General features: G+C 43.8%; 2 protein-coding genes across 3 annotated transcripts in view; both read right to left on the reverse strand.

Annotated features, from left to right (window-relative positions):
- Nucleotides 1–451: 451 nt before the first annotated feature.
- Nucleotides 452–14,678, reverse strand: RRN3 (RRN3 homolog, RNA polymerase I transcription factor). Its single transcript, XM_080981406.1, has 18 exons — nt 14,484–14,678; nt 13,294–13,396; nt 12,836–12,892; nt 11,119–11,208; nt 10,895–11,024; nt 10,708–10,764; nt 9,922–9,985; nt 8,925–8,994; nt 8,230–8,328; nt 7,461–7,541; nt 6,470–6,587; nt 5,686–5,816; nt 5,088–5,218; nt 3,351–3,535; nt 2,608–2,716; nt 2,053–2,205; nt 1,027–1,114; nt 452–853 (listed from the first exon to the last, which is right to left on the reverse strand). The coding sequence occupies exons 2-18, from the start codon at nt 13,384–13,386 to the stop codon at nt 710–712; spliced, it is 1,800 nt and encodes a 599-aa protein (XP_080837532.1). The 5' UTR covers nt 13,387–13,396; nt 14,484–14,678; the 3' UTR covers nt 452–709.
- A 2,777-nt stretch (nt 14,679–17,455) lies between these two features.
- The window catches only part of LOC308463448 (transmembrane protein 238-like), a 166,317-nt gene continuing 160,640 nt past the window's right edge, over nt 17,456–23,132 (reverse strand). Inside the window, exons 2-3 of one of the 2 annotated variants that reach the window (XM_080981855.1) lie at nt 21,272–22,757; nt 17,456–18,542 (exon numbers count right to left, since the gene is read on the reverse strand). In XM_080981855.1, coding sequence (XP_080837981.1) covers nt 21,574–22,281 — 708 coding nt within the window. In that variant the 5' untranslated portion in view covers nt 22,282–22,757 and the 3' untranslated portion in view covers nt 17,456–18,542; nt 21,272–21,573. Of the gene's footprint in view, nt 18,543–21,271; nt 22,758–23,132 lie in introns of those variants that run through there. The other variant, XM_080981854.1, reaches the window with a different exon arrangement.

Here is a 23,132-nt window from a genome sequence, read left to right on the forward strand (position 1 = left end):
TCTCGGCATCTATAGGTTGGGCTGGGAAGACTGCTGGAAACCCTAGAAAACTGTTACCACTCAGTGTAGACAAGACTGAGCTAGATGGTCTGACTCAGTATAAAAAAAGCATCAGTTTTCGTACAGTGGTGCCCCGCAAGACGAATGCCTCGCAAGACGAAAGGGTTTTTCGGTTTTGCGTTGCTTCGCAAGACGAAAACCTCTTGCGCTTTTTTCTTAAAGCCGCTTGAAGAGGCGCAGTTGCGACGGACCGTGCTTCGCAAGACGAAAAACATCGCAAGACGAAAAGACTCGCGGAACGAATTATTTTCGTCTTGCGATGCACCACTGTATTATATTTTCCACACTTTGGCAAACGCTGCTTAGTTCCAAAACGTGGAATGGAGCTCTTTGCTGCTGGGGCAGGGCATAGTCAAAAGCTTGGCTGGGCATCCGAGAACTAGCAACACACTTCTCTGATTCATAGTCTTTAATATATTTAATACATTAGATGAGCCATTGCAAATCAAAAGGAAATTGTTAAATTCATACAGCTTACAAAATGAAGTGAACACACCCCAGTTGAAAGTATCCACATGTTGGTTTCAGTTTTGCTTTCAGTATTGTTCCAAGAAATCGGTTTAGGAACTGTGCAAATAAACAAAAGGGTCTCTATCAGAACGATTGCCCCGACGACTTTGTATATGCTCTTGGAAGGTCACAGCAGCATCTATAGTGATGGAACTGGCAGTGACCCTATGCAGTTTTCTGAACTCTGAAGTGTAGAGTCAAAGGAGCCTGATGTCAATCCACCAATGCAATCATTTTGAGGAGTTTCGCCTTTCAGAAAGTCATCTTCCTCTTCACCTTTGCCCTGCACACACACACAAAAAAGGAAATGGAAGTACTTTTCACTTAACTTGTTTTTTTCACTCCGCTATCTAGACTCAGGATTTTGTACCAGACTAAAAAAACACGGGAACAAACGTACTCCAAGGCAAGGCATCACGTCAGAACTAAAGATGGCGTTTGAATAAAATTGCTCACCTCATTAATGGAGTCTGTAGCCTCTATGAGGTCTTCAGAAGACTCCTCTTCCCAAAACTGATATAATGGGTTGATTATGTTCTTTGATCTGCAAAAGGCATGATATAAAGAGAGTAGAAGAAAGCAGATGCATGTGCTGATCACAAGGCCATTCCGGTGCCATCCAGATTCCCCTACAGTGGAAGAGGCTATCCTTCAATGGGTTAGTTCCCCCACTGCAAGAGGGCAAAGTCAGTTTAATGGCCATTCTATATAGTACAAAGTCTTCTCCCAATTACCTAGCTCTGAGGCCAGGTGGCCACGCCAATGCTTTCTAGACTTATCCTCCCCTCTGCCTTAAAAGGACATGGAAATGTTAATAATGAAACCATCTTACATGCCAATAGCAAACTCAGTTTGAGCAGCCAAAACAACACTTTGTATGAACAAGAGGGGAGCCATCAACAAGCTCAGAGGTTTCAAAAGTAAAAAATGGAACACGCATCAAGAGGAAATGAGAACCCCACAAACAGTGTAACTGGTACTGAGCAAGGACTCTCCCCCCCACAGTCCTATGCTGGTGCTACACCACCAAAGTACAGTGGTACCTCGGGTTACATACGCTTCAGGTTACAGACTCTGCTAACCCAGAAATAGTGCTTCAGGTTAAGAACTTTGCTTCAGGATGAGAAGAGAAATCATGCTCCGTCGGCGCGGAAGCAGCAGGAGGCCCCATTAGCTAAAGTGGTGCTTCAGGCTAAGAACAGTTTCAGGTTAAGTACGGACCTCCAGAACGAATTAAGTACTTAACCCGAGGTACCACTGTATCCAGCTGGACACAGCTGCACAAGATTGACATGACACAGTTCCTCCCCACCCAGACTGCCACAACACTACTGCATCAAGAACTTGTAATGGGAAATGAAAAGCAAAATACAGCCTGTAAACCTGAGCTGAACACAATAAGGAGTGCTTTGCTTGGAAGTGCTGAGGAGGCTCTTTCCATAGTAAGTAAAAGAAGGTTCGCTGATGTCTGGAATTAGATACCTTTTGAGAATATAAGGGTCAAACGGGAAATAGCTGTCAAGGGGGTTTGTGCAAGTCTCAACAGAGTCACCCCCACAGCTGCTTCTTACAACTGGCAAAACTTGCCGCCTGTTCCTCTCGATGATGGTGTCGCAGAATGCGATTTGGTATTTCCTGGAAGAGAGCAAAAATGGCTGGCTGAAGTTTCTCTTTTAAGAAGAGAGAGGCAACCACAAAAACAAGCGCACCAAAAACAGCTAAGCCCCTTTCTATTGGCTCAGGTGGGACCCAATCACATCTGGCTTCTCCTCTCCCAGTACTGGCACTCCCACAATGAGTGACTAAAATTGCATACATTGGGAGCACCCTGGGGGGCAGCAGGGCTTGCACAGCTGAGATGCTGGGCAGGGGGTTGGATTTACAGTCACAATTCGGCCTTCCAGCCTACAAGCATTGTCCAAACAAGCAGAGCACACATCTGCAAGGGCCTATTATTAGAAAACATATATTTTGACATCTATATTTCTGTATTCAATTAACAATATTCAAGAGAGCTTTTTTTTAAAAAACACTTACCTGGTAATGGCAGCAAAAAAATTCACAATGGAAGGCAAGCAGACCTTCAGGGGGTTCAGCTGGCACATCACAATGCGTTCAAGGTTTAAGCTCTGCAGGAAGGCCAAACCTTCAAAACAAAACGAGCAAAGAACATTTAGCGCTAGGGAAAGCGAAAACTGTTTGGGCAGTATGCATTTTTCACAATGCACATGAGGCCCGGTGCCGCTTTGAATGCTACAGGAGAAAAGTGTTTGTTACTAAAAGTTGCACACATGCAACAAGAAGGCAGTCAGGCCTGGCTTCCTGGCAGATAAAACATACAGTGTGCATGCTACTAAATGCTTTAAATGCATTGAATAGGAATGTCTAAAACAGTCTCCAACGGAGATGGTGTTATCGGGTGGGTCAAAGGAAAGTTAGGAACACAGAAAGCTGTCATGCCAAGGCAGACCACTACTCAGTATTCTCCACAGATGGCCAGTAGCTCTCCAGGGTCTCAGCCCTACTTGGAGATGCTCTACCATTGAGCTATGGCCCTCCTAATTCAATTGAATTAACTCCAGTTCAAAAGAGGAATCTTCTACAAGCTCTTCCACCTAGGATTTGTTCTGCTCTGTAAACTTATTCATGGCTCCCTAACTGAGAACTCCAAAGATGTGCCCAGGTATTAATGAGAACAGTCCCCATGCAGCTGCTTCTTGCTGTGAGCCATTCAGCTATTAAACTGCCAAATTCTGCCTGTGTTTTTCCCATATACACACCTTTCTTTAGGTTTCCATCCACTATTTGCTTGTGACGAAATATGATCACGTAGAACGCAGCCTGGCAGGCGGCATAAAAGGGCCCGTGAAGAGTGATGTCGCAAAAGGCTTTCGCCCCTGTGCCCTGGTTGTCGATGTACACGTGCAGCCAGTTGACCAGCAAGTCCAGGCAGGTTTTCACTGTACTGCAATGGGACCAAAGAAAAAAAACGCCTAATTAAGGGCAGCTGTCCCACATTTCACAAGTGAGTCGCTGGCTACCATTTCGGACAAGGTGCAACGAGGCAACTACATTCTTGTTAGCAGTTCAGGCTTGGTCACAAAGCCAGAAACACATCTGGGCGTGCCAAAAGCCTTCCATCTTTTTGCAAAACAAAACCAGTATTTGGAAATCAGCTGAAAGGACTCCAGCTACAGAGCAGAGCAATAAGGGAATTGAAGCAAACAGAAAGGGTGAATGGCAGTAGCTGGAGTCCAGGTGAAGATTGAAGGCTTAAGGTGTATACAGTGATGCACCTAAAGTGAGGAAAGCAGATAAATAAATACCTCATGTTACGTTTGTTTCATGTTACGTTCTTTCAGGATACGTCCCACAGCGACCCAGAAGTACCAGAAAGCGTTACTTCTGGGTTTTGCCGCTAGCGCATGCGCAGACGCACAAAATGATGTCACACGCATGCGCAGAAGCGGCGAATTGCAACCCACGCATGCGCAGACGCACTGCTGCGGGTTGCACTCTTTTTATGTTGCAAACGGGCCTCTGGAACGGATCCCGTTTGCAACAAGAGGTACCACTGTACCAGAACACTGCTGTTGTAAGATTCAGAGGAAACAGAAGGCAGTACTTCACACAGTGCATCATTAAAGGAGTTCGATCCTATAAGATGGTAGTGATGGACGGCTTTAAAAGAGGATTCCGCATATTCAAGGAGAAGGCTGTCCAATTTCTACAAGCCATGCTCTCCTTCCACTGCCACAGCCAATATGCCTCTGAAGACCAGTTCCTGGGAATCGCAAGTGGGGAGTGTGCTGCCATGCTCATGTCCCGCCTGGGGGCTTCCCACAGGTTGAGCAAAGCAAGAACAGGATGCTGAACTAGATGGCTTTTGGCCTGATGCAGGAGGGCTTCTCATGTTTTTGCACAGACAAGTCAGAGCAAGGGCTGACTTGAAGAAGGGCTTAAGACAAAATTCCTTGTGTGGTTCTGGACATCAAAGTTGACCACCAAACGCCGGAAGAGAAGCTTGGTTATGGGGAACCACTCTACCTATAATGCTATTCAAGACTTAGCTCAGGGGTAGGTAATCTGTGGCTCTTGGGATGTTCTGGGACACTTGCATCTCCCATCCTTTGCATTCTACTGCCCCAGGCAGCTGCCTGCACAGCAAAATGGGGCACCAAAAATAGGAAACACTTAGCAGTCCAGGATAAGCTAGTCCTTGGGAAAGATATGTAAGCTCAGTAGTAGAGCATCTGCTTTCCATGCAAAAGATCCCAGATTCAATCCCTGGCATCTCCAGGTCAGGCTGTTCCCCACCCAAAACCCTGGAGAGCTGCTGCCAGTCAGAGTAGACAATACTGAGCCAAATGGGCCATTGGTCTGACAGCGTAAGGCAGCTTCCTATGACAGCTAAGTATCTATTGCATTAGCTCCTCCACTGCACTCCTCAATTCCACATATCTAGCCTTGCACAGCAGATCAGTAACTACAAAAAAGGAAGTTGGTAGGCTACTTACACAACCGGAACAAACTTTGCCCGTGCCAAAAAGCTGCCGGTGTAGTTGGCAGCAGCCTGCCTGATCACAGCTGGAGTATTTGGATTACGAAGCATTTTCCAAAGATGCTCCACAAAGGCTTCTGCAATTCCCTGTAAGACAGAGTCACATGTGGCAAGACATCAAATGCCGTGGAAACTAAATCCATGGACTCTATTTGCAGGCATCTATTACTTCTGGGAGTAGGGGTGAGGAACATGTAGCCCTCCAGATTGGCTCCAACTCCCATCATCACCAGTCAGCATGTCCAGTGATCAGGGATGAGGGGAGATGTGAGTCCAGTAACATCTGAAAGTCCACCCTGACTTCAGGGAGATACCCAGCAAACAGGGACCTTTTTGGCAGTGAAAGCAATCAACATGCCTGCATATGTTGGAAGTAGTGTCCTTACTCAGATCTTGCTCACCAAGACAACTGTGGATGCTTTTAGCTCCGACCCCCAAGGCCTAGGCCACAGTTCCTTGCAGCCCCCCCCCGCACATTTAGGGGGTCTGGGACGGCTCCCCACATCAATAAGTGGGAGCAAAGCACAGCAAGAGAGGCAATTAACTATACGCACCAGTTTGAAGCTAGAGAGGTAGAACATGATGTACTGCACGTGACATGAGCCATGGGTCGGCAAAATGAGCTTATCAAACACTGTCACCAGATCCCGATACAAATCCTTGGTGTTGCCAATATCAAGCTTCCCTGAGAACAAAAAAACATTTCTGTTACCGCAGCATCATACCAAGAAACAGCATGCCTGTTTTTCATGTTTACAGTAATGTTTTTCAAATCACAATTTGGTTGGCCAACCAAATGCAGGTTATAGCAAGAAACAAACAAAAGAAAAGCAAGCAATTTTAGCAAGCAAGCAGTGACAGTAAATATAAAAAATACACATATTACACATGTAATAAAGCACATGTAATACACAAAAACATACACATATATCAGGTCGCAAAGCTGGTTTCACAGGTTTTCCCAAGTTGGGAAGGTTTCACAGCACACACAGCTGTATTGAACATAACAGGCTTAGCCAGATTAGACAGCGGGTGTTTGATTTTGTCAATGTCACTAAGAGTGGCAATCGACTCTAAAAAAATATTTAAATATTTTGCCTAAAAAGGCACTGATAAAACTCCACATGGCTAATCTCATCTGGCATAACTTTCTCCTGCCCTTAATACAAACATCTACACACAGGCCTGTCTTGCTTCCTCTTACCCACTTTAAGCCTGCAGCATGATATTCAGGAATCTCCTGCTAGGTTGTCCCACAGATTATTTCTATCATCTCTGCTGCCTCCTCACTACCAATCTCAATGAAATAATTTAAGCACATTGTGCAGGGGTAATTACCGTTCACATGGCAGATATCTTTAACGTATGAAAACAAGACAATCATCAGGATGTCTAGGCGTTCTGCAACTGGGTGAGCCATCACCTCATTCTTCTCCGGGTTTTCTCCATCTTCATCCTATTAAAATAAAAGTACTGAATAAAGAGTACTGAACTCTGGTAAACTCTGGAAAATCACCATTGTGGAGAAGCTTATGTATCAAATGTTCATCATCATCATCATCAACGTTAAGGGGGAAGTAAAACAGGAAGCCTTCTGTTCAGAAGGGAGGTTTATTTTTCTTGCTAATGAGAATAATTCAGGCAAATGCAGAGCCATTATTGTGTCTTCATCTAAATTATACACAAAGTAGTGAGAATTTCAGAAAACATTAAAAACAGATGTTATATATATTAACTTCAGCAAGGATATTCTTTGCTAAACCATGGAAGCAAAGCCAGGTTCCGAGAAAGCAAAAATTAATTAAAAATATATGGGAAAAGCTAGAATTTATAAAGTTAACAAGGATGGTACACCCATATAAAATTGTGAGAAAACTGGTAAATGGAATCCAACAATCAAATACACACACACAGGACACAGAGCTCTATGTATGAAATAGGTATAACATTCAGGGTCATATTGTTTCCTGCTATAAAGGAAATATTAGCAAATATTCAACCTATATTTTTGAAAGTGCTACAAAAAATAATTGTGATGTCAAAGGTTTCGTTATCGAGATATTGTAGGAATACTGAAAGGCTTATATAATAGGATGTGTTGCATTAAATAACATTCTTACTAATATTTGTATTATCATGTATTATTTGTATTATCAAGAACATGGATTCCCCCAAAGAATCCTGAGATCCATAGTTTGCTAAGGGTGCTGGGAACTGTAGCTCAGTGAGGGGGTAAACTACAGTTCCCAGGATTCTTTGAGGGGAAAGCATGTGCTTTGCATGTATGGCTCGGATGTGACCTGTCGCACTGCTCAATAAGCACACTTGCCATGTCAAAGAGTCCTTCTTCAGCAACCCCTTCGCTCTCATCCTCTTCAGCAGCTTCAATCTCTTTTCTCGGAGCGCTCACCTGTTGTAAGGAGTAAGGATACTGAACATTTCTAAAGGCGTTTGGTACGCATGCAAATGAAGGTGCACAACAATTCTTAAAACTTAAGATATCCCACCCCCAGCTGAAAAGGTAACGGGTTTGATTGAAATATTACCCAATGTCACATTTATTTCCTGCCTTAATTGCAAGGAGCTCAAGACACTGCACTTAGGGGAGAATGCTCCACTGTGCGAGCAGAAATCCTCACGCTGATGAAACTTTCAAAGAATCATAGACTTCTAGAGTTGGAAGGGACCCTGAGGGTCATCTAGTCCAAGCCCCTGCGATGCAGGGATCTCAAGTGCATGCAGAGCTTTGGACACAACCCCTATAATTTACTTTCCCACCCAGGAACAGGGCAAAAGCAGGCTATCCATTGAAGCCAGTCTAATAAAACCATCTATACAACCATCTCTTTTGTCCACTTTTTATAAACACTGACCTGGAGATGGTATGGACCAGGCATAGGCAAACTCGGCCCTCCAACTGTTTTTGGGACTACAACTCCCATGATCCCTAGCTAGCAGGACCAGTGGTCAGGGATGATGGGAATTGTAGTCCCAAAACATCTGGAGGGCCGAGTTTGCCTATGCCTTCCTTTTCTAAAATGTAATAGAAAATAAAGGTGAAAGAATTAAGTTTTTTACAAACCACACCCTATACTTACATCGATCTTTAATACCCTTTCAATAACCAGCTCCAGAATGTCATGCCTCAGAGTTGGGATATATCCGCTGATTCGTAGCATGTTATGCACGTAGCACTGCTGCAATGGAATTCCCCCACAAAAATGATAAATTTAAAAACATACACAAAACGTTCTTCTTGTATAGAAAACCATTTGAGTACTAAGGTAAGGCTAACAAGCCTCTTCAATTTGTAGTTTAAACCCACCGCAGATTGGATTTTCTCAAGGTGGGCCTTTGTTTTTCAGTTTCATACTGCTTGAGCTTCAGCAACATAGGTTTGGGTCAGGGATTTTTTTATGGTGTAAGGCACCACACAACAGAAGGGACCACAGCTCAATCATAAAGCTCGCGTTTTGCATGAAAGAGGTTCCAGGTTCAATCCCTGCCAATATCCTCAGTTAAAAGGAAATCAGGCAAAGGGAGATAGGAAAACAAAACAGCCAAAGCAGAAAATCCCTGGTGAGATGGAAAGACGAAGAAGGCATTAACACTTGAAGGAATAGAAAAAGCTTCTACATGCTGACAGTTCTCTATGCTTATCCTGTATCTGCACCATCAAGATCTGTGGATGCTCAACTTCTGCCACTTTTATTTCAAGAGGGTCATTAACAATAGCACTGACGCAAGACACACAAAGGAAAATCCCATTTTAAACTGAAGGCTGATTACTTACCAGGGTTCTTTCTGATTTGTTAACGAAGGGAAATTTGTCAACGAGCACCGGCATGAGAAACTGCGGTGTCCTGCAATGCAAGTGTAAAGAAGCTTCAAAATAAGTTTGAACATGGGACAGCCCATTAAACAATCTCAGCAAATGAAACATTTCAGGAGCTGAATGATGAAAGTCATATAAAAAAAGAGGCACAGGCATTGATTCACAATACTGTTTTCCACCCAAGTTTGAGACAGATTTCTTAACATAAATAAGGGACTGCTTAAGAAAAGTATACAGTAATGCTATAAATAAGATTACTGGGCTATCTTGCACATATTATCTCTCGGTGGAGCAATTACAATTTAATCAATTTATTACATAAATACATAAATTATTAATTTCATTTATTGACTGATTTTAATTGGTCACATCTAGTTTATCAGGAAAAATAAAAAACAGGCCCCAACAGCACAGTGTACACATGCAAAGTCTTTAGTCTTTTAAAAGACTCATTGGAAACTCAAGGTGGAGAATTAGATCTGTCCTCAGGGAAGAATAATCACACATGCGGTTAATCAAGAGTAATTTATTCCCTACCAAGATAGTTCACTCGCAATCATACTCCACCTAAAATCATGCACTGAAATGGGGGGGGGGGGGGAAATACACTTTATACATTAAGCAATTTAATTGAAAATACAAATTATTATGATAATTCAGTAGCACCTAAACACAGGATTAAGGCTTCTCTTTCTTACAAGCTTTCACACGTCATACCGTAACCGATTACAACAGTAATACAGAGGAACCAATCTAGGGGAAAACGTAATTTGAGGGCTGCTAAACGTATTTATACCAATTAATATCACTGACCTATTTTGAACTACAGAATATTATCAATTTAGGTAGCTTTGTCACTTGAAGCTAATATGCAAGATGCGTGATTGTGTTTCAGCTAGCAGGTAGAAAATGAATTAACTTAGGGGATGTACCAAATCAATCATTATGTACTTACAAAGGGACGTATTTTGCAATTGTTTGCAGTGCTCTATGGCAAGTGTCAAAGCCTTCAGTAACATCTGCAAGAATTGAACATCATCAAACATGTATGTTAATCCAGAATTTTTTCTTATATATTCATGTTAGATTTTATGGGAGCACTTCCTCAATCACTTAAGGTAGACAGATTTGGTGCTATTATATTGTTTAAACTTTATGTCTAATATATGGGAGTGGCAGGGCTGGGCGATAACTGGTTTTCATCATTGTGATATATCACCTGCTACACATCACAATATACTGATATATCAAGATGTCTGAAATAAAAATGGAGCTATGTAGAGGCATTGGCTGGCTTCACAATTTTCCCCACATTGTGATTTTTGCATAGCACACATACAGTGCACATCATGATTTGCAATGTATCGTCAGGTCAAAAATTATGAAACTGAAATCATGATATGGACTTCAAACCGGTTTTGGACAATATATTGATATATCACCCAGCCCTAGTGAGTGGCAACGGCTGCTAGCTTAGATAGCTTTTAAAGGGAATTAGGTAAATTCAGGGAGGGTAAGTCTATCAATAGCTCCTGCTGTATGCAACCTCCAAGTTTCATTCAATGGAAAGCCACAAATATCAGAGAGAACTAGATTTCACCCTTAACCAGTGTAGTAAAATGAAAATAATATGGAACACAGGAAGCTGTCTTATACTGAGTCAGCTTACACTGACTGGCAGCAGCTCTCCCAAGATTTTGTGCTAACATAACTGACCATTAGACATGAAATGACTACTCACTTTCATCATCATCTGAATCCGAAATGTCCACATCATTCTCTTGAATGGTTATTCGAGCTAGGCGGAAACAGAATTATTCTATCATTATACACTTCACGTGAGAATCTGATTGCCAAACTTAAGTTCAAATTGAATATGGCCACCTGGTCAACAATACAAGGCAGAAGAATAGAAAACCAAAACTCACGCGGTACAAAGTGCGAGACAATCATTGCAAGACATGGCCTAAGGTAGATCGTCTGTGCCGACACCAAGTTGCTCAGGAAAGCCAAATACTCTTCCACCACAGGCTGGCTCCTTTTCAGCCACTGCACCCTCTGCAAAGTTACACATACAATTAAGTTCGAATGCACGTTGCACAGACTGAATCAAGACCAAGTACAGCAAACATTAGAAATGGCACACTCTTACCAGTAAGATGCTGACTAGTTGTTCAAACTCCTTGGTCAAGAGTGTAACGGAAGACCGAAACTCACCCAGCCAGTTTATAATCTGGTCATCCTGCAAACAGAACCAATTTCTCTTTAATAGTCTGAACTTAAAAGGTGTGTAAAAAAAAAAACACCTATTAGTAACGGAGGTATTTTTTAAAAAACTGGGTTAATCCGACAGAAGGGCTATTAGGCTTCCACATATCACTCATTACTGGGAGTGTGATGCCACCCTCTGGTGTGATGAGCGACCAGTCTTCCTCTCTAGTTTGAAGCTGGAGAGTGTGCAGGGTTCATCTATGCAGTTGTGTAGTGATCCTAACCCTTCCCCAGCTCTAAGGCTGGAAGGAAGGCCAGTAACTCTGTAGCAGTTGTGTGGCTAAGGTGTCCAGGGCACCTCCGGATGACCCCTGCTCCCACCCACCTCTCCCATGGGAAAGGCAAGTGAATAGTGGGCTAGGATGGCAGCTGCCAGACAGAGGCACTCCCAGGCAGATCTTCCTGCAAAACAGGTAGAATGGAATGGGGTGCTTCTTGGGCTGTTGTTGGGCAGTGGCCAGGCCAGGAGGAAAGGGGCGGCAACAGGGCCAGGAAAAAACCCTGCTGGGAACCCATGAAAGCAATTGTGGAGATAAAGGATAGGGCCTACTGGACAGCGGCTCCTTAATTACAGAACCCCATCCCTCCATATGCTGCCAGTTGTGATGATTTTGAAGTACACTCAAGTCTCTTTTCCAGAGCTTTTATTAACTTGTTAGTGATTTTTCGTCATTTAATGACTTACGATGGATCATGAGGTTTCGGCTGCTGTTTTGTTACTGGTTCTGGTATACGTAGTAAATTTTATACTGAAAAACTGAGTGAACTTTTCTTTTTTTGTAGATACATAGTTGACCTTAGAATTACTTAAAAGTTAAATTTCTGTTCACATGAATGATTTGGCAAAGGAGGCAGGGAAGCCAGACACAACAACACTGCCTTCACCTCAGTCAAAAAACAAACATATTGCTGGTGGTCCCTAAGTTGGATTTGGAACCGAGCTCTTAAAAAATTGTTTTCCCCCAAAATGGGAAATAGCTGAGTTCTTTTGAACCCAACTGTGTGCATATTTCAGACCCTGTTGTGCCTCCAGTAATATCACTGGAAGCACAACAAGGCCTGATCCCTCTCTCAGTGAGCCCCCAACAACCCCATTCCTTATCTTTGTTGCTGCTCTGCCAATGGAAGCATAGATGGTCTCTTTTGCCCCTTCCCTCTTTGACACCAGACACAAAGATTCAAGGAGCTTTGGGTAACATCCGGAGCCAGCAGCACTGAGCAAACCACATTACCTAGCATTCTTTGTGTCTGACATGCAGCATGCCAGGCATTAAAAGGATGGTGCACAATCCCCCTCCATTCCTCTAGTGTCAGAACAATCACAAGGGTAAAGGTGGGAGTAAGCTAGGGACAGAGGGAAGCCATAAGTTCCTATGTAGCTTAGATTTTATCAAAGCTTCTGGGCTTGTAAGACTTCCTTGAAATCAAGTCTAACATTACACGCCTGTATTCTAAGCTGTGGTCAGATCTGTTACTGATTATCCTAGTTATAATCATAAATGGTACACAAAACTGCAACAATTCATTCTCGTTCATTTTTTTCTTACATTTAAGAAGTCATGCAGAGCATTGAAATACTTGGATGAAAAAATCCTTACTTTTAAGTCTGGATCTAACAGCTGATGCTTCAACAAATCAAATTCGGTTGTCTCACCCTTCAAAACAAAAACATGAATTAAGTTGTACCCTAACAAATCATGCAGCCTTGCATCAAAGCTTATTCGATCCCTATTGAAAATAAATAGAGAGACACATTGGGTGTATTAGTGTTTCAAAGCATAAAAGCAATTAATAGAGGTTCTCTTCTCTCTCTTTTTGCAACATATGTTAATAACTTTACTGTAGCTCCTCAAAACCTTTTTTTCAGATTTAGTGACTATATCTTGTTTTCCTTGCACTTCTTTCGGTGAAAATAACTAAGATACTGCCAGAGACAGTGGGAGTATACAGCTAAAAGACAATCTCTTAAGGCCAAACTTGCATTTTTCATTAAAAAAAAAAAACACCTTTCAAGACAGTCAGAAAATACAAAAAATGAGACAGATAACCATACTACCTTTTGGTATTTTAGAAGGATGTCTGTCAATGTCCCACCAAATCTGACTGTTTTCCTTGGTGGAGATTTTAGAAATTCATCTGCAGCCAACATGTCAGCAGTCCTAGGCAGAATAAAACATATGAATGAACACAGTAAGCCAATGCTTGAAAGTGTGTGTGAGAAACCAGCAAGGAACGAATACTTGTGTGTGTTTTTTGTGTGTGTGTGTGTGTGTGTGTGTGTGTGTGTTAAACTCCATACAAGCAAGGGTTCTGAACACAATTCCAATGTTGAATTACAATTTTAATTTATTCCTTATGTTGATATCCCACTTTACCTCCAAAGAGAATTAATGTGGCATTGATTGATTGCATTTATATTAAACCATTCCTCCAAGAATCTCAAGGTGGTGATGTGCATGACCCTTCCCTGTTTACAGCTAAAGAGTGTCAGAATAGGTCCAGGGTCAGTGAAGACCTGTCACTGCCGTCGCAACCTAGCCTACCTCACAGTGCTGTTGCGAGGAGATAAAAAGTAGGTTCAGTAAAAGGATGGTAAAAAAAGCCACACGCCAAGTCTTATGAGGAACCGTTGAGGGAATTGGGTGTGTTTAACCTGGTAAAGAGGAGACTGAGGGTAGATATGATAGCCATCTTCAAATACAGTATCTAAAAGACTGTCACATGGAAGATGGAGCAAGCTTGTTTTCTCCTGCTCTGGAGGGCAGGATTCAAGTTACAAGAAAGCAGATTCTGACCAAACATCAGGAAGAACTTTATGTTAGCGAGAGCCGTTTGACAGCGGAACAGACTCCCTTAGAAGAAGGTGGACTCTCCTTCCTTGGAGGGTCTTAAGCAGATGTTGGATGGTTACCTGTCAGGGATGCTTTAGTTGAGATTCCTGCATTGCGAGGGGTTGGAATAGATGACCCTCGGGCTCCCTTCCAGCAATTCCATGATTCTTCGGAGATTCCGAGGATTTCCACTAGGACATCCCTCCCCACGCCCCTAAATCTGCCCTAGGGGATCCCACCTAAAAGTAGATTTAGGGGGCAGCAGAAACTTCCCACTGCGTGAGGAGCAGAAATCCTTGTGCTGACAGGACACGTTGGTGGAATACGATTTGGAGCCGCTTGTTGGAAACGCAGGAGACGATGCAGTCAATGAGCTTCCCCCCAGCGCACCTCCCTCCCACCCTGGCAGCCTCACCTGCGCTTCGCCGAGGCTTGACTCAGGGCCTCCGTCTGCCGCCCAGCCCGCGGGGCCGTCGTTTTTCCTTTCCCCACGAAGCCGCCGCTTCTTCCCTTTCCATCCTCCTCGTGCGCGCAGCCCAAGAGACGCGAGTCTTCCCCACGCAGCACAGCCAGCGCAGAAGTCTCCCTCGGAGGTTCCCGGAAGTGAAACAAGAGGTGATTTCCGGATCGGCGAGGGGCGGGACTTCCGCAGTTTAAAGGGCCACCCGCACGACCGAAGGCGCATCGGCACTTCTGGCTCTGCGTCCCTGAGCGGCTGGAAAGAGGCTCCGTGGAATGTGTAGGCGCCGCGGTATCTGGTTATACGGTAATGCGGAGCCCGTGGTGGTTTAGACCGGCGGACTGAGAGCGGGGTTCGAATCCCCCGCCGGGTGACGTTTGAACTGCCTCACAGGGTTGTTGTTGTTGTGTGAGGATTCAAATGGGAGAGGGGGCAAAATTCTCGACTAAATCGCAGGAACGTGTTCTGGTCTTCCCCCCACAAAAAACAAAAAAACACTCTGGTTTATACGCGTGGAGTTCTGTCGATATGTATGTGATAAAAATCATTTTTAAAGAATTAATAAAAGTACTTTTTTATTTTGAAAAAACGGAGGTGGAGGGAGAAGCGTTGTTCGCTACCTTGAGCTGTTTGGCGAGGGAGGGGGGGGGGAAAGGTGGGATGTGAATGGAATGATTTGTTTGTTCCGTACAATTGATATAGCACTTTCTATAAAAAGACTCAAAGCAGTTTACAAAAGATAAAACGGTAGGAACAAGAAAGGTTCGCAAGCCTACTTTAAAACCTACAAGTTTTTTTTTAAAAAAAAATGCTACATCAGATTAAAACGACCTTTCTAAGCATCTGAGTAAGCTTGTCTAAGCAGGAATGCTTTTAGCAAGCACTGAAAAAGAGTACAGTGAAGCTGCTTCCTTGATCTCAATAGGCAGGAAGTTCCAAAGTCTAGTCGCTGCCACACTAGATGATCAAGTTCTTGCAAATGAGGGACAGGTATTATGCAGCGCCTGTAATAGTGCCAGTTCCGCCAATCGGCATGGGGTAAGGCAATCTCGTAGAGATGAAATAATGAAATACAAATAAATGCAGTGCAGTTCTGCATCGTATGTATGTCTACTTGGAAGTGCTGCCAAGATCTAGGATTTCATCCTTAGCCTAATAATAGATCCCTGCCTATTTCGGAACTGTGTGTGGTAGCACACATCCAATGCACGATTCCCTGTGTAACTCTTCACGTGATCTCTTTGTCAATTTAAACTCAAAGGAGGCACACTTCTGAACAGGTATGCATAGGATTGAATTCTTAATTATGCAAAATACACTATCAGTTTTGCAGTTCGTAAAAAAAAATGACAGTATTTGAAGCTGGAGTGGCTTCAATACTTTTTTACAATTTAATTTTTGTTACGTTTTGGGGTGTATTTGATTTTCCAGTTAGGTTTTGGGTTGAACATGGCAGGAACCACAAGTAAAGGCTCTTGTTTCTGTCTTAAACGACGGGATCATGAATGATTTCCCTTACACGGGCTGCATACACACCATGCACATGACTTCCCTCAAAGAATTCTGAGAACTGTAGTTTGCTAAGGGTGGTGCAGGTAATAGTAACTCTGTAAAATATGGTTGCCAGTATTCCTCTGGGGGAAGCCATGTGCTGTAAATATATGGCATGCATGTGGCCATGGTCCCATTCTGCCCCATTCAAAGTCAAATGAAAATGAAGGGGAATTTTGATCATGCTTCACATACAATTTCATGTGAAACCATTGTAAGATAGTAGCTAAAGTGCTATACTGAGGAGACCCAGGTTCAAATCTTCACTCACTGGTCGAACAATGGCTGGCCCTACCATTAGGCAAAATGAGGCAGCCACCACAGTTGTATGAGCCATGTGGTGCACCCTGTGTCTTTTAAGCTTGCCTGCTGCTCTTAGGTGCAATGAGGACTCTGCCTCTGGCCTCACGCACCAAGAGCACATGGTCCCTGAAATGTTGACTACTAGAGAATGTAGCCATTGGGCTTAGAGATGCCCCACCCCCAAGTTTATGGTGTGCTTTCCCCTAATATCAGTAGTGTACATATCTTTTTAATAACAACCAAGCAAACAAATCACTGCTGAACTGGACCCACCAATATGTGGGCTGAGGTCTAGATGAACAGCGGCTGTTTTAGGGTGGCGCAACTTCTGCAGTCACACTGGACGCTGCACTGCAGGGGGCACCAAAACAATGCTGTAGAATGGAGTGTGAGAGGCAGGGGCTGCCAAATTTTAGCGTCACATAGGTGCTGAATTTGAGCATCTGCACAGCAAGGCATTGAAGACAGACCAAGATATTGCTACATGCTACGACTTTCAGGCATAGGGGTCAAATGAAGCCTGGATGGACATGGATAACATCAAACATGCCAAAGATAGAATTGACTTGAAGGGGATTGTGGGGTAGAGACTGTACAAATCCACCTTCTCAAACTGAAAAGACAAGTCCCCCCACAAATATCTGATCCTAGGAAGAAAAGGTGTGTGTGTATGAAGCAAGTATATTTCCATTGGGTCTGCTAATGAAATCTTGTACACAGAGACACAAGCTCAACATGTCCCCTCCCAAGTTCTGAAAATGTTTTGTTATACAATGCTTTAGCTCTGTTGTGCACAAGTAAGTTAGTAGTACTTAGGAATGTGGCCCCAGGATCTATGAATAGATTCTGGGGCAGGCAAGTGAGCTGGAGGAGGTGGAAAAGGGAAACCTAAGAAGCTAGTAACAGTATATTTTTAGTAATGGAATGCCAGATTCTTGTTTGACACAATATCTACTTTTCTGCTTGTTTAAAATAATCTCTACCTGTTCCTTCATTCTATCAATTCATATATAAAGCAGAATCACAAAGAAAGACAACCATTTTTATTAACAACAATTTTGCCAGTAGCAGTATTGAATCAAGGTGGCAAAACTTTATTTAATGAGGTAGGTACAAACAGTAGACCTTCTAGTTGCCTTTGTCATACCAGCATTCTTTAGAAACATTTCTAGAATTATTATTTTAAAAAATCAATGGCCAAGTTTCACCTATTTCACATTGTAGTAGAATCTAGTGCATTTCTATTTTTTCCTCTAAGATGCAACATTTCTAATTCCAAGCCAATAAAAAAAGGGTGGGGGACCTGAGAATTTGGAAGACTGGACATTTCATTCAGTACATTTTACAGTATAAAAATCCACAAAATGACCAGGTTGGATCCAAACTTAAGTTCACCCAACTTAGGTCCCACTAAAAAGCAGTAAGACAAGTTTCATTGGGTAGATCCAATGTCAGTCATATTCAGAACAGACCTACTAAAATCAATGGACTTAAACCACTTGCCCATTGATTTCAATGGTTCTACTCTGAGTATACCTTAGCTGGATATCACCCACTGATTTCAAAGAGACCCAGGTTCAAACAACTTGACCCAAGTTCATACAACTTAAGTCTTGGGATCCAACCCACTTCAACAATCATTCATAAAGCTCCCTTCACCAACGGATCTTAAGAGCATTCATATAAATAAGATATGTCATGTGTTTAAGGCACTTTTGAGGACTTCTAAACCCTGCTTTCAGGGTGTCAAAACTATTTCTCCAAGATCTTAGTCTTGTGAATACTTCCACATAAAAGTTTTAGTCAGTAGCACACATTTACTGTTTGAGGATCAATGCCCTTGTTTTAAGAGTAGGAGTGCTATTCAGTTTACGAAAACATTTTAAAAAATATAAATCCTGTTGTCCCTAAGTAATTGTTAAGTTGAGTAACTGAATATAAATCCTTTTACACTGCTTAAGATATAGGCAATGCTGTTTTCCAGCAGAAATCTGAAGCATAAATATTTGGCAGAAATGTGGTTTCATAACACAGTGCAGATTCCACAGAGTTCACAGATGGTTCTATGTAGTTTTTCCAGCATCTTGTGACTAAGGTGATGTCCACATTTGTTTTTCATCATAACTCACAGTAATAGTAAGTAATAGTCTTTGATAATTCCTGAAAGGAAAAACAAACAATGTAAAAAAATATATTTTAAGTATCAGCCTTTTTGAAAATATGGGGAAATATTTCCTACCAAGAAAAATGATTATGGAATCAATAAAATATGACCTGAAGAGTCCTCAAAGCATCTTAATTACCAGTAAGTCTGATTACACTGTCAGACTCAGATCAATGTATTGTACATTTTTACCATTCCATGTAACTTAAGTATTTCTTATAATACTAATAGTGATGCTATTCTTAGAACATCAGTAAGCCAACTCTTCCATATCTCAAATCTTTCAGTGTGTGTATCCAATCCCATTCAACCTGATCACTTTCTTTTAGACTAGAGCTTATCTAACAGTGAGAACTGTTCTTTGATTAAAAAGCTACTATTCTTGGAGGACTACTTTTCACAGAACTCATTAGATCAATAGTTTCAGCTCATTAGTATAAGAAAATCAAATTATAAGATGAAAGTCAGTTTGTGTTCTGTATTGTACTTGCGTATTTAGAGTGGTACAGATGTAATTAACTCTGGTTGTAGAAGTGGGAAATTATGCAATCACCCACTCCTTCCCTTTCTTCCTCTATCTTGTGTGAATTCCCTTATACCCTGATGTTCTGCATTAGACCATTGCCAATGCTGACTAAAGCTGCTTCTGATCTTCATAATGCAATTCTAAAAAGAAAATCAAGAAGAAAATTTAAAAACAAAGAAACCCCTGCACAAATCAAATGTCTTTTGAAATAAAGACTTGACTGCCCTCTTAAAAATAGGTATGAAGAAGGCACCATAGGTGTGGAAACTCTCTGCATCATGCTACCCCATATTTAACCTCACAAACGTGAGGGGTCTGGAACAGAACCGTTTTGCTCAAAACACAGAAAATGGGCAACCTATGGCACCTCCAGATGCTGTTGGACTCCAACTCTCCTCATTCCCAACCCCTGGCCATGCTGACTGTGTGTGAAGGAGGAGGGTCCAACATCTTCCCCATCCCTGATTTAGAAATGTAACCAGCTAGTACCCAGAAGCTTATAGCCAACCAGTCTGATGAGTACTGGTGTAACATTAGGTCCTACACCCACTAAAAGCCAATCAGGTGCATTCTTCTGACACCATTAGCAGTTTCCCAAGTTATTTTCAACAGTAGCTTTGTAAATAGCATGCTGCAATAACTGATCCAAGGGGTTGCCAAGGAATCGAGTGGCGCAGTCGCTGTGCTCCAGACAAGCCTAGAAAAAGCACTCTTCGCCATGACCAGAGTATCCAGAGCAAGTTCAGTTCAAGGAGTACTCCCAACAGAAAGTTTAATCCTTCCATAACTCAATTCCACTCCAGAAGAGGTAGATCTCCTTGACTATGTGACCCCATCCCTATGTAGCATTAACATTTCCATCTGATCAAAATAAATAAATAAAATCTGGATTCAGTTTCAGTTTGCTAATCGTTATTTAGCCCCAAGCAAGCTCCAGCATAAATTTGGAGCCATTACTGCTGCTTGAGTTAGAAGTTACTAGCATACTGATAGTGTACTGATCATCCATATAGTATCTCCCACTTGAACAACTGTCTCACATAAATACAAGTCTGTAAAGATTTAACACATGATAAAATTTGCTATTGTTCCCAGATAAGGAGCATTGGGAAGCGCCAAAATCATTTGTTTTCCTTTTCAATAAAACAATTTGGATCAGAAAAGAGGAAAAACCCTACAACTTTACTTAAATATTTAAGGTTTGTAGGAAATAATGTATACACATTCATAATGAACTATGAATTATTACTTATCTTTAAGATAAGCAATTCATTAAGCTTGCTAAAGGACTCCACCAAGTACAGTCATCAAACAATCAATGGGAGGAGGCAGTGTCAGGTACAAAGTACTGACCTAAGTTATACTTGTTGGCATCCGTCTGTCTTGAGAGACAATGGAGTGCGCCTCTGGGGGCGAAGTCAAACCACCGTGTTAGCAGCACCAAAGCAGATTTTTCCCTTGTTTGAAATCTGAGAGCCAGTGTGGTATAACAGTTATAGTGTGCAAAACTAGGACTAGGGAGACGCCAGTTCAAATCCTCCAGCCATTAAGCTCTCACAGAGCACCCTTGGCCCAGTCACCGCCTTGTTTTGAAACAAGTGACATGTAACCAAGGTTTATTGTTGGTTACAGCTCCTAGATGAATGCTTAACCATGAGCCCTGGTTCAGACAACATGCTAAGCCAAGTATCAGCCAGAGAGACTGCGGAAGAGCAAAGCCATGGTTTGTCTTAACAGGTTACCTAACAGCAGGAGTGCTCAGCCTAACCTACTTTACAGGGTTGTTGCGAGGACAATGATGCACTCTGGGTTGTATTCAATGTTATTCCTCCTCTTAGAAGACCCACTGAGATTAATGGACGTGACTAACTTGGCTCTATTAATTTCAGTGGATCTACTCTGAGTAAAAGTTAGTAAAATATTGTAACTCACTTTTCTGGAGGAAAAAACCTCTTTACAAAGTGGCTCACAATCACAGTATCAAACCCACCCCTGACACCCTGCGGGGGTACCATACATATGGGCATAGCTAGGATTCATGTTTGGGGCAGGGAGGACTGCCACCATCCTCTGTCTATCTAGAAGTTTCGGAAATGTCTCAACAACAGTGGTTTTAAATTACTTTCTTTTGACCCCAAGTGCTTGGTGGAAAAAAAATCTTTCTACAAGTTCCAAGTATTATTTTTTTGAGTTATTTACCTGGTTGTGGGGGGCGGGGAGCAATAGCTGCCCTTACCCACCGCACTTTTGATCTCCTTGGGGCTGGAAACGCAATATAGGAATGAATAAAGGCAGGCAGTTGGAGGAGGAGAGGCAAGACACACTTATCCTAATGATGATGATAATGACCATGCAGCTGCCATGAGCGAGTGGGGTCCTGCGGGCCCGTCGGGCGGCGCGTCCTCCTTCACCCCCCGGCACCCACCTCGCCGAGCCGGCCTGGCTCCCGGGCCTCGCCGTCCGTCCTCGCCTCGCCTGCTTCCTCCTCCTCCTCCTGCTCCTCAGGCCGCCTGCAGCTCCACCGAGCTGGATACCGTCGTGGCCACCGACGTCGACGCGGCGCTGGCGAAGTGAGCCCTCCTGACGGAGCCCGGCTGGCACTCGGGGGACCGGGAGAAGGCGGTGAAGGGCCCCGAGAAGCGCATGCTGAGGTTCCTGACGAGCCGGGCCAGGCCGTGGCCTGCGGGCGCCCCGACGGGCGCCGCCTTCTTCTTCTTGGTCGAGTGGCGCCGGAGCCCCACGTCGTCCTGCAGCTCGGCGGCGGGCACCTCCAGGTTGCCCACGTACCAGAAGACCCACCAGAGGAGGCTGAAGAAGATGCCCACGCCGCCGCCGTAGATGAGCAGGTCGGCGAAGAAGACGTCGACGAAGACGCCCACCAGCAGGATGGCCAGGCCCACCGCGTCGAAGAGCAGCGCCATCCAGAAGGCGCCCGCGCACCGGCCCAGCCCCCCGCCCAGCGAGGCCATGGTCGCCGAGGCGGCGGGCAGAGAGGTGGCCGACTCCGGAGGGGAGCCGAAGGCGCTCGACAAGGAGACTGCGCTGGACCAGGGCGAGAGCAGCCCGTCCGAGGGGACGGCGCCGGGCACTTGGAGCACCTGGAGCGCCGCCGGCCCGCCCTGCGCACCTGAGGCCACACCTGCCGCCCCTGAGGGGGGCAAGCTCCCCGCCTGAGGCGGCGGCGGCGCCTTCCCCAGCGCCACAGCCATGCTGGGCGAGCAGGAGAGAATCCCGCCTTACCTGAGGGACCGGGAAGGACACGCCCTCCTTCTCCTCGCACCTGGCGGGGCGGGGCGGGGCGCGCGCACCTTGAGGCGGCGCGCGCGTCCCTTCCACCGCCTCCCCGACAGGTGTCCCCCCGTGGACTCTCCTTTCCAGACGCCTCAGGCGGTTCCCCATCTCTTGTCCTTCCCAACCCAAAGGGGAGAGAGCAGCACACTCGTGTGTATTTGTGCAAAACGCACACCAGGGATAGCTCCGTCGGTGGATTATGAGACTCGTGGTCTCAAGGGTTGTGGGATTGAGCATGACACGGGGCAGGGCCGGATTTAGGTTTGATGAGACCCTAACCTACTGAAGGTAATGGGGCCCTTTATATGTCCAGCTGTCCTTTGTCAACAACAAGTTGTCGCTGTTTTTTGTGCTGAATATATGCTATATGGTAATTTATGGACCTAATAGGTCTCTAAAGCCATTTGGACATGCAGAATGTAGGCACCCTATATACAGAAATGAGCAAACCTGTGATATTTTAGGGAGCAGGCTAGCAGACGGGGGCCATTACTTACATCATAGGAGCCTACACAACACAAAACACTGTTTCTGTATGTAGGTTTTATTTTATTAGTTCTTTGTCTTATATTTTGGAAATGTTCATCCAGGTTTTCCCCCCTTTAATTCTTTTTTGGGCCCCCAAGAGAGTGGGGCCATAAGCTATAGCTTATATGTTTAGCTTATACTGTACGTAAATCTGGCATTGACACGGGGGTTGGACTAGATGACCCTCCCATCTCTATGATTCTGTGAGTTGCATTCTGGCCAATTTCAGACATCATCATTG

The sequence above is a fragment of the Podarcis pityusensis genome (genome assembly GCF_964106645.2).
Source record: "Podarcis pityusensis genome assembly, chromosome: 14".
Lineage (NCBI taxonomy): Eukaryota > Metazoa > Chordata > Lepidosauria > Squamata > Lacertidae > Podarcis > Podarcis pityusensis.

Excerpts from the sequence above, each read along its gene's own strand:
- RRN3 (XM_080981406.1), bottom strand. The coding sequence starts at position 13,386 with ATGTTGGCTGCAGATGAATTTCTAAAATCTCCACCAAGGAAAACAGTC. Across the intron at positions 5,817-6,469 it reads AGATATCTGCCATGTGAACG|GGAAGCTTGATATTGGCAAC; the intron begins GTAATTACCCCT and ends TTTTGTTCTCAG. Across the intron at positions 1,115-2,052 it reads GACCCTTATATTCTCAAAAG|ATCAAAGAACATAATCAACC; the intron begins GTATCTAATTCC and ends TGCCTTTTGCAG.